At 35.7% G+C, this 12,470-nt stretch overlaps 1 protein-coding gene across 1 annotated transcript in view; it reads left to right on the forward strand.

The window, feature by feature from the left end:
- The first annotated feature begins 3,422 nt into the window (after positions 1-3,422).
- The window catches only part of LOC149802769 (uncharacterized), an 86,278-nt gene continuing 77,230 nt past the window's right edge, over positions 3,423-12,470 (forward strand). The window contains exon 1 of the mRNA XM_089953830.1: positions 3,423-3,719. Within this exon, the coding sequence (XP_089809956.1) occupies positions 3,618-3,719 (102 nt within the window). The 5' untranslated portion in view covers positions 3,423-3,617. The remainder of the gene's footprint in view (positions 3,720-12,470) is intronic.

The raw sequence follows: 12,470 nt of genomic DNA on the forward strand, positions 1-12,470 counted from the left end.
CGGCGAGCTCGAATGATAATAAACAAACGGTAACGTCAATGTTCGGTTATAGTGAGAAGTGAAATGGTTCTTACATTTGGGCTTGTGATCAATCTTCTAGGAATATTTTGGGATTTAATTTGTATTACTGTCAGTTCTTTTTAAATTGTCACTTTTTATTCTTTGGAAATACATTTTTTGCTGAACTTTACAAAACCTGTTTGTTTTTGCTGTTTTTTGTTACTTAGATTAAGACCATAGAGTCATAACAGTGCAAATGTAGTTTTCAAAAGAAATGCAACTGTTGCATAGTGTAATTTTACTTTGTAAAATCATGGTTTTGTTTTCTTTAATTGTTCTGCTTTTGCACTGAAATCATTTCAACGTCTTCCCAGCTCAACTCTATATGGATATTTTGTCCTTGTGAAGTAACCTTTGAATGGTCCTTGCGGGCGTGGATCTTTATTAAGTTTTCTTTCAACGTGCTTTGCTAACCGAAGATTCATGTTGCTTTATTGTCCTCTGTATCTTCCATTTTATTTAGCAGGGACAGTTGAAAAGTTAGCAATATTTCATGCAGAAAAGTTACTTGCAAGATGATTTAAAATTGTCACCTACCAGTCAGATTATTAGGTATGTAATTGGGCAAATAAAACAATGAATTCTAAAACATGCCGTATGGAGGAGAAGCATTAAAAAACACAAATTCAGTGAATTTGACTCACCCCTCCCACCCTATTATATCAGCCTCATCCTTTCGGTCATAATCACCCTCAACCTTTGCAGTCAAAGTTACATGTTATAACACCCGCGACGCTTTCGGTTTGGGTAATCTATTATCATACCACCTTTTCAGCCATTCTTACCGAAAAATCACCTTGCAAATGCAGTGGTAGCTTTCTTTCTGTACTGTCATTTCACTGTCAGCAAAACTAGGACATATAACACAAAGTGTGTCATATGAAAATATCAGAAATAAAATTAATCAGACTTACTGACAAACCAAACATAGTTAAAACAAAGCAAATGTATACTTCGATTACGACAGTCCCTGTAAGTAAATGCCTATACTGAAAAAAGTCATGGTCATACTCAACTTCATCATTTATTCATGTAAAATAAGCTATTTATAATACTGCCTGACGATACACAAGCATTCTTTCAATAGCGTCCCATATCCTTTCACATTTTTAGTCTATGTAGTTCACCATAATGTATCTTGCTGCAAATTCACCACCCTTTTCTTGCCAAACCGCAGAAGTCCTTCATTCGCTGTCGAAAAGAATTTCCACTAAAAAAAGCTCGAAATGAATGGTCATTATATCACACAACAATAGTTTATAGTAACTGTTCTTCACCGAGCGACGTCTACATCGTGACTCGCTTCATTATTCCTTTCCCACCCACTCCAGTAAAGCGGAAACTACACTTGCCACTCGAGATGTAATAATGTGGTCTTCAGTAACTGTTTTCTTTTTACCGAACGGTTCAGTGGTCATGAATGTGAATAAGCAATTTGATTACGCTTAGCGTTTTAGAAGTGACTGAACTTTCTCAATGAACACCTGTTTTAAATAGGAGGTACATAGTGTTTCAGGACAAGATAATGCCTTTGAGAGTTATCCATTTTTTCTTCTTCGTGGAAACAATCACAACAGTATACATCCGAAAGGAAAGAGACTCGGATCATGTGCAGAAAGTAATAAAGAGTTCTATATGGGAGTGGAACTGGATATTGTAAAGGGTTTGACAATTGACTACATACCACGTGAAGGCTGTTGATTTATAGTGTTTAATCGAAAACAAAGTAAGAGATTATAGCCATTTAAAAGACCATTTTAAAGAGGTCCAAAACATAAGAAATTTAATTTTAATTACAATAATTAAAACAAATTACATCCCACTCTTTCTTCAAAATATTCTGCGGTTATGACAGTTACCGCTTTATCAAGGAATTCAAATATAACTACAAAAAAAAAAATGATTGCGCAAAAGTTACGGCTCCCAAATCATATGTACCTAAACTAGTGTGTACAGTATAAGTACAACGACTCTATGGCATTAAAATAAGTAACATAAATAAGCGAAACCAACTAGAATTGCAATATCACCAAATAATTTAATTGTCTAAGTTATAAAATTTAATATGTGTGGAACTTACAGTATCAAGCCCGACACCAAAGTTCCGTTTGTTTGATGTGTATGAATTCAAGTTATTGCGTCTCATTTTAATGGCATCTCATGTCTTGCAGTCAGGACTTTAACCCCATTGTCAAAGTCATATCCTTTTTTAGAACTCTTTTTTGCACGTTCACGCCAATACAGCTCGAGATAGCACGAAACAGTCATTTTGTGTGTCGTTCCAGAAACTACACGTTTGTCACGATACTCACATTCGGATTTCATTATGGTGTGCTGTTAGTGACATCAAAATGATAACACACAATCACTGAACATATTTTTATTGTCGTTAAAATCTAAAAGCACCCCCAGTTAAATAGTTTCGTTGTGTTCTCTTTCTAAACACAATATATTGACCATAGTAAATTGACTTTTATACGAGCTTCAAAGGTAAGTTGCAAGTATATTTGTGTCTTATGTACCTATTGGTGTTGTCTTTTATGCAAAAAGAAAACCAGTTGCAATATAAAACAGGGGCCCCGAGTGGCCGAGTGGTCTAAAGCGCTCTTCGTTACGGATCACTGCCATCTCACCTCTGTCTGCGGCGGTTCGAGTCAAAGATTCAGCCAATGTGGGCATGTGAGAAAGCTTGCCAGTAGCTTCTCGTGGGTCGGTGGTTCTTTCCGGGGTTTTCCGGGTTCTTCCTCCACCATTAATACTGGCCGCCATGTATAGCCTATCGTGCTGAAAAATGGCGTTAAACCCCACAACAACCACAACACAACAGCAATATAAAACTAGACCCTAATTCAGACTGTCTTTGTAGATTGTGTGGACGACTAGTATTTTTCGCTTTTACATTATGCTGAGCGGTAGAGCAGAACAACTGGATGCTAGGGAAGGATGTTGTAAGCGTTTATGACATGGTTACGCATGTATAAAAACAGAACATAAGTGTTATTCTACATTAAAAAGTATATACAATTTACTGCTGTAAAAGCGAGGAATTTGTGTGACAAACACATCACTAAGTTGAAACAAAAATATATACATTACTTACTTTACAAGTGTGCGTAATCAGTTTAGAATTTTATCTCCTGAAAAATAAATGGATTTTCAAACATGTTTTGAGTTATTTTTAGCCCATGTACATAACCTTTCTTTGTCGATATTTGAATAGGTACTTGCAACGCTTCAGTAGTTCTCCATGCTACTAATACTAATTTAAAGTTTGTTTAAAGAACAGATATAATAACACCCATTATCCACGATTCAGGACACTTAGCTTGAGAACAACTGGAAGTCAGAATCTTCCACATACCTTACGCAGTGTATGGCACACCGGAAATAAGCGGTTAATTTAGTCGGGTACGACACGCCGTCTTACCACGCGTCATTAGTTACAATGTCTGACTCCGCACTGTTGGTGAGTAAACAGCCTGGATAGTCAACCATCTCAGAGTTTCTTCGAAGTGCCTGACAGAAGGTGGACTTTTCATAGACCTTTTGCCAAACAGATGAACATGTGTGAACTTTTCAATTCAAAGATGGCTGGTTGGCACTATATAATCATTCTGGTCGTGGTCTGCTCACAAATGCCAGAGGTTGTCTCACAAACTGTAAGTAAAATAATGCATTTCGTTATACATAACAACCCATTGATTAATAATTTGGGTTAATGAATTTGCTGATCTTAAAATGGCAATAATATTAATGACTTGTTAAATATACGTACTGTCTGCCTACGTGCATTTTCTTCGCTAAGCATTAGTAAATTAAAAGAAGTACATATTCACCAGAGTGACCTCACAGATTGGTAAAAATTCCATAATTTTTTCCATTTAAAAATAAAATCCCTATTTTAAAGATTAAATGAGAGAAATCGTTATAAACAGAACAACATAATTTGAGTATCGATAAGTTTTGTATGATTTGTATTCCCTGTCTTGCAATATTTTCAATTATTAGTGTTACGTACATCTAAATATTTTGTAACACTTGGTACGTGATTGTGCCTTTATTATGTGTCATTTTTGTTCATGACTGAAAATAGTAATGATCATCTATAAACAAGATATTAAAGAGATAATAATTGTGTGTGTGTGTGTATGTGTGTGTGTGTGTGTGTGTGACTTGGATTTTTAACGTAGCTTTAAAAAAAATTCAGTCATATCGCTACGATGTCTGCAGTGTGGCAGTTTATATTGATGTCTAGCACTGGGGCATCATGCCGCAGACATGTAGCATGATGTCCCACCCAGTCACATTATCCAGACACCAGGCCAACAAGACCTAACACTAACCTGTTAATGCCGAGAGCCAAGCGAGGTAGCTGTTAGTACCATTTTTGTAAGTCTTAGGTATGACTCTGCCGGGGATCGAACCAACGACCTCCCGCATCCGAGGCGGACGCTCTACCCACTAGGCCACTTTTGTACGGGTATAAAATTGTATTTAAGATATTAAAATTGCAGATTGCTTAGGGTTTAAAAATAGGTGTTTGCATAGTTTGTCTACGATCAGTAATACTAATATCAATAAATCAAACCTGTTCACAAGTTCTTGTTAATTTCTCATTGATTGGTAAGGTCAAGTGGGTTCTTAGAAGAATGAAGGTATTTCACATTGGATGGTTAGGTCACGTGGGTTCTTTAGGGAGTGGGGTATTTTCAAAATGCCACGTAGCGAGTAGGTGCATAATGCGTTTTCACCCCTTATGCTTGTATATATGTAAGCAGGGTTTGCCAATTATTTTCACTCCTATTTATGTTATTGTTGTAGTACCAGTCTACATTTTTGGATTATTCATTGGAATTGCAACGTGCTCCTTGTACTCAAATATTATTCTGGGACTATTCTGATTTTATTCAATGCTATTATTTTACACCAGAATTGGTGGCAAATCAGAACATTCGATGATTTGTAATTCATTCGGAACATTCGATTATTTTGGACTTGAATATAATTTTTTATGCTTTATTGTGCATTCATTTCATAATGCTTTAATTTCCTCTAAACGTTTCATTTTATAACTTTGATAATTCAATTAATTGTAAAGTTTAACAAAAATTCTTGGTTTCGCTTCTTTCTGTTACTCACTTTATGACCGCCGAGTGACAACATTATGCATATATTTAAGAAAGGAGTGGTCAGGGGAATTCGAAAGAAGTATAAAGCTTAAGTACACGATGCCATCTTGAAAGATTCTCCACCTGTGGATCATCTTTCTGCACACCCATAAATACGAGGAAAATCCGTACAGAAAGAAAAAAAATCACATAAGTGTTGTCATTCTGAACGATTAAATGTAAAACGATTTTTTGAATTTCCTCTTTCATTCAATCGATTTGTTATAGATTTACGTCACAGTTTGAGCATGTCTTCAGCATCAAGTTTGCAACTTCTTGATGCGTCTTAGTTAAACCCTTTTGTCTTTACGCTCTTTGTATATTGTAGTAGCACTCTAGCAGTTCCTTTATACAAAACGTTATATTAGGTATATTATAAAGACTCAAAATCGGGCGTAGTCTTCTCTTCATAAAATGGACAATAGGCGAATATTTTTAATCCGTTTTAATTTTTAGTTTTTTTATATATAATAACTTAGCTAGTTATTTTGGACGGTCACCGTATTGATCACGCAGAATTAAACGAGAGTAATAAATAATGCGTATTGTAACCGATTAAGAATACTCAAACAATTATCCACCATCCTTAAGATCATGGTGCGTTAATATGCGATGAGGGCCCGGAGTGGCCGCGTGGCCTAAAGCGCTCTCCGTTACGGATCACTGCCATCTCACCTCTGTTTGCGTGGGTTCGAGTCTCGGATTCAGCCAATGTGGGTATGTGAGAAAGCTTGCCAGTAGCTTCTCGTGGCTCGATGGTTCTTTCCAGGGTTTTCCGGGGTTCTTCCTCCACCATTAATACTGGCCGCCATGTATAGCCTATCGTGTGCTGAAAAATGGCGCTAAACCCTGCAACAACAACAATAATATACAATGATGTCTGAAAGTAACAGAACGAAGGTCTAAGAAATATATAAGTGCTAATCGCTTGAAGCTCATTTCTCAATTTTTGAATAGTATGGAGTAAGGCGGGCTGTTTCTGATATCAGGCTTTTAAATTCAATATGTTATTTATGAAAGCAAGGCAACAATTTTATTTTTATACCGGTTCCTAATTATGTACTTAATCGCGCACTATAACAGGCTCTTATATGCACGCCAATATTTAGTTTCTTAGGCTTGTACGAGTAACCTTTAGCTAGCAACACATGGACAATTACAATCTACATGTACTCAATACCTCAAAAGAGCGATTTGAAAGTATAAAATATTGGCTGAAGCAGGAAGTACTGTTCCGATATATCTAGTAAACAGTTAAAACCGGTTTGATCATGTAATAATAAACCTTCAAGGTGACTGTGTTTGCCTTTGTTCAGATTGTTTTGGTTAATAACGACTTTGATGAAAATGATCTCGCCCACTCATATACCCGAACGTGACTACGGTTTGTTACGGGGATGACTGACTGTTCAGTCTGAATAAATGCTCCGACACAGACCGCGAGTGTCTGCAAACAAAGTGAATTGATTGTAATCAGAAGATAAGTGATTTCATTTCTTCCATTCGTAGGTAAAACACATGGAGAATAACAATATACATGCACTGAAAAAGGCCAAAATAGCGGTTTAAAAGTATAAAATATTTGCTGAAATAGCAAGTGCACTTTTTTCTAGTAAACAGATAAAACCGATTTGATCATATACGAATATACCTTTAAGGCGAAGGTTTCAGCCTTTGTTCTGCAATGCTTGATACTTGCACAATCAACTTTTAAAAATGACTACACGTTCCTTTGAAACGGGATATCTTATAAATCTGAGAAATATGTTTCGTTATCCATACAAACACTTGACGAAGAACAAGTTTGTGTTCTCTTGACCAACATTATCTTCAAGTTAGCTATACAACAATGGACACAAAATAGCCCCATTATATGCCAGCATATTGATGGGGAGAAACTAACAAAACTTCTGAATTAAACACCCCTGAAATCCTAAGTTGGCTCCGATTCATTGACGAAGTGGATAACAAAAGGGTAGAAACAAAAGAGCATCTCTAACGATTATATTGATTTGCTAATAATGTTAATCCCACCCACCATTAAAATCAAATTGTATTCAGCTGACAAGTCTGATATGTTCGTGGAAATTACAAGATGGAAGCAGAGAACTGTCTTTTATTATAAACCAGTTTCACTAATCTCACTTAACTGTTGTCGTAAACGTCTAATAAAAATATCTTCCGCTCGACCAATGTGTGTCATAAAGCATATCCATATATCGACTCAAACAAGGACGACCTTAACGAAAGACCCAAGAATCTCAAGGGACTCTAACAATGAAAATAATATAAGAATAAAAGGACAGAGTCGGTTGTAGAAGATATTCAGCTCATTGACCGGGTCAGTATCTCAGATACAAAGCGACGACTACCAACAGTGTTTCCCTTTCGTATCAACATACAACCAAGATGCCCAGATAGGCTAAATTGTATATGGTGTATGGCATATTTTTTTGTATTCCATTGCATGCCTCAACGATGTCTTTGAAACATTACCTCTGATCGGTTGTCGATGAAACAATACATAAAAGACCACGCTATGATTGCAAAATTGTACTCAAACCATAATATATAAGCACGAAATAGAAATGTAAAGAAAGACGTAGCCTAGTCTGAAAACTTATGCCTGAGACTACCACCTTGAAGAGTTCTTCAACGGGAGTTACGCATCAATCAAATGTTGGATATACGACCAGGATTTGTGCTATCCAATACGTTGGCATTACAATTAACATAAAAATAATGAAAACTCACAAAATCCGAATCATAAACAAGGTAACAAATATAAAAGTCAAGACGATTTCAACTGAACCCCACATTATTTTATCTAGTCCTTCAACAAGTTACCCTGTGGGTCATATCACAGATGTCTGATAATGAACACGGCCATATATATATAATCTCTAAGCACTTTACAAGATTAGACAAACCTCTATAATGATATGATTAGAAACAACAAACCTCATGAAATTAGAAAAGAGTACACACGCTGAAAATATTTGAGGAAGGAAACATTATTAGATCTTTAAGTCTGTTCTTGCAGTCGAAATAGGTGAGTTTTAATAGCGCTCTTGAATGGAAGCACTGAGTGTTTGTGTCTAAGTTCAGTGGGCAATTCATTCCACGTTGCTGCGCCATGGTATGCAAAAGAACGATGTCCATATGACTTCGTTTTCATAGTGGGAATAATGAGTATATGATTGTCAGAAGAGGATCGAAAGTATCTTGCTGGTGTGTGAGGCCGGATAGGTATGTTGGACTGGAGCTCGAAATTAAGTTTACCTTTATATAGAAAAGATATGTATCTCCTTTTATTTATAGTGGGTGTTACACACTACCTGTGAGTCAATGGTGGTGATTGCAAATGACAGCATAATAAATGGTTTTATTTGTTTAGATTGGTAGACCACTAGATGAACATTTAGGGCTAAATTGTATCATCACAGATTAAAATGCCAATGGGTAACAGAGTTTTAGATCGCTGAGCAATAAGACTCACATTTTCAGTTAATGTACAAGATATGATAAAAATGAGATGTGAGTAAATGGCAGAAAGCAAGGAACAGTTTCGGATCATCCTTAGAGTACCACGATCAGAGCCCACCTCCCCTGCTCTGTACCATACAGCGGCTATCATTCGATCCAGAACCAAACACAAAATCTGTTCTCTGTGCTACGTTTCACTGACGGGTTCGTCTCATCTTAATACTTCAGTACTCCTGTTCTTAAAATTCATGTTATCAGATGTGGAAACCACGGGTTATGAAAGTTATTTTAATAAATCTTATTTAAATCGTACACTAATTACAAAATACCATGTACGACATAAGCTGAAGACTCGTAGCTAATAGCTCATATTGCTTTAACCATATTGGAGTTATTACGTGGGAAACACTTTGAAAAGATTTTCTAAACCAAAATTTACCTCAACTTGTCATGTCATTGTGACCTTTGAAAAATCTTGACATGAGTTCTATTGCTTTATCTCAGCCCTCACTTTCCATGGAACGCTTCTGTACGATTACTACGATCCATTACTATATTTCATAAACAGGTGTTTGTAGTGACTGGTCATTACGCAGGTGCGAATAGGTAAAGTTTTAACAGAGTCATGTTGCACTGGTTATAATATGCCCTCCTTCCCATGACATACAACTGTACTATTACCAGGACCTATTCCGATATTTTTTAAACTGAAATTAGTAGTGACTTTTCATTCCCTTGTCACTGTGCGAAGTTTGAAAATAGTTCTGTGCAATGTACCGTGTGTCTCCTCCAATGGAATACAACTGCTTAATATTTTCATAGCATTGTGTCCATCATTTATTCTATTTAAGAAGCCCATTATCTGCATATGATCTGTGATTCCGACAAATACCAAGTTAATCTCTTGTACATACTATGCATACTGCCTGTAAAGCTTCCATTGCTGGTTATTTGTCTTCTGTTTTTTTTTTTAAATTACGGTAAACAATACAATGAATAAGCTTTCATCTCGAAATATATATCACAGTAATACATGAACATTACTTTTAATAGCTTGCACGGCTCAAATTGTTTCTTTAAGGCATTGGTGCATGCATATGTATGTAACCTACTGGATGGACGCCAGGTCCAGAAGCACGCATCATCATATCTAGCACAAATGACAGTGAATTAGGTTTTGCTCTTTAGCTAATGTATAATCGGTTGTTGTGTTCATGTATCTGGCAATATTGTTTAGCACGATAGTTGTAATACTTGATATATGAATGCACCCAGAAGCAGAAGATTCCATCTGTTTCAGTGTAATGGAGTTTAGAGCGACTATAGAATTGTAATCACATATGTCTTATCATTACTTTATACAAACAGGCAGTTGGAATTATTTAAACGCGTGTCAAACTGACATTTGAAACTTGTAAACTTTGCAGAGGCAATAATGTCTTTCTTATTACATATAAATTATGTAAATGAAATGTATCAAGGCGTCTCTGGAAAATATTCTTCGTTACGACTATGTGTCATACGGTGCATGTTTGTTTGTAATAGAAGAATGTTGCTTGCGCAGATAGCAGGATTTTAAAGTTATCTTTTGGACGTGTACGTAATTTTCTCGCAGTAATATGTTCGTACTGGGATTTTTTGTTGACAAAAGCCTAACAGGTTCTTTGAAATCTTTCAGAATTGCACTGTTTATGCCATCTGGTATGTTGTGAAAACCGCTTATACTCTTTCACATCAATCAGATCTAACTTGACCTGGATCTCTTTTATGGCTGTCAAAATCTGAGAGTGTTCTTTTCTTTCATTATGTGCTGGTTTACATCCATGTTCCCAATAATCAATATCACCGATCCTCTTGATATTGTCTCTCATTAACTATCTACCGTCCACAATAAACTTCACTGATATTCATGATAATTGCTTTACAATTGAATTTCTACTCTTTTCAGACGGAATATACATGCACAAGTTTATATCTGCTTTCTTTGGAATGAAAATGTTTGCACGCTTGCAAAACAAAATTTATATGCAATTCACTTTGGTCAATTATTTAGTTTTATCCAGTATATGTCTTACGTATTTGAGAACAAGACACAAATCTAAGGAATTTATAATGACGCAATCAAAACTTCCATCTGCCAAAAATTTGACAGTCGTTTCGGTTTTTATTTGCGGGATAGTGTCACACGAAACCACTCTACAAGATCTAGAAACAACAAGAAGCCAACATTATCAAATATAAAACTATTTACAATTATTAAGAGTCTATTAAATTATATGAATGACCTGAGATGAACTTCCTTATGGACAGTTTATAGGAAATCAGACGACAGTGGCAACATATCTTTCATATCTTTCATTGCTAATGAAATTTGACGATCATTTTGACTGATAATTTTCACATTCTTCCAATTCTATCTATATTGTCTCATTTATGTTCCCTTTTGATGTCACATTTTTGATTTTGTTGCTGTTTTTAAGCTTAACATTTTTAAAACGATTATCGTGTAACAAAATTTAGATTTTCATGAACCATAATACTTTTGAGAGCAATAGGTGGTAACATAATTCCATTGGAAATCTTTTGTCATGTGCTTAGTTTACCAGTAGCTTCCCAGAGAAGCATCTTTCGATATTTTACAAATCCCTTATCATAGGTTGAGGTACACTGCTGAAGTATATCTGAAAATTCCTTTCTCTTTTAATGCTTCAGGATGAGATCAGGAATCGGTACATTGCGCTGAAAAAGTAAAAGGTTCGAGTAAACAATGATAAAACTGCATAGGTTTCAGACGTTTTGGAACTAGACAGGAGCAAAATGATTCGCTAGTGTGCCATTGTGATATAAAATTGTTTGAAACTACATATGGTTTTACAACATAGAAAACAAATGCATCATTTAGATTATAACAGTACAAATATGTAATAACCTTCTATAATGAAATGCCAACACAGTTATGAAAATGGGATTAATGCCCAAAAGGTTATGAAAATATAGTCTGAAACACTTAAACTTCGTATTTATAGCATATAGACCTAGTTATCCATGATTCAGTGTGCTCATTCGTGGCGAAAGATTTAGACCATGTCCTTAATAAAGTTCTACAATGATACAACGAAACCGTTCATTTATAAAAACATTCTGCAATTCCATCATGCCACATTAAAGAAAATGACAAGTAAAATCATCATAAAAGCGGTATTAATTGCAGTTTAAAAGTACCACATGTTAATTTTGCTATTTGGAGAGTTAGGGAATCACTTCATGAAGTGTTCAAGTAAGATTTTCCTATAGGAATATGCATCAAGGAAACAGTTGATTAACCAACTCAGGTCTATCCGTGTGGGTTCGCGTAGTCGTTCAGCCAATGTGGGTATAAGCTTCAATAGTAATAAATGAATACATTCGGTAGGTCAGGGCCTCACTATTCCCACTGTAACGAGTCCTGAGAAGATGACTGATTTACACAATGGAAAGGATCATTAACAAGCCGAACTTTCCTCCAACTTTAGTTAGAAGAAGACATCAGAAATAGGCCAGGTACCTGATAATAAAAGACTCTGAGAAGCTCCTTTGTCCCTTAGAATTAGAATATGGATAGACTTCACATAATTCCAACAAGTGATATAAAAACTTTGGACATGAACGGTCCATAATGCTCTATAACAAAATCAGACTGGGGGTTTGTTTGACGCAATACATGTATTGCTTTCAATACCTGACGATGACCTTGACATGCTTGAAATAAGAACATTT

The sequence above is a fragment of the Sinohyriopsis cumingii genome, chromosome 3 (genome assembly GCF_028554795.1).
Source record: "Sinohyriopsis cumingii isolate HCF-2022 chromosome 3, ASM2855479v2, whole genome shotgun sequence".
In the NCBI taxonomy this organism is placed as follows: Eukaryota; Metazoa; Mollusca; class Bivalvia; order Unionida; family Unionidae; genus Sinohyriopsis; species Sinohyriopsis cumingii.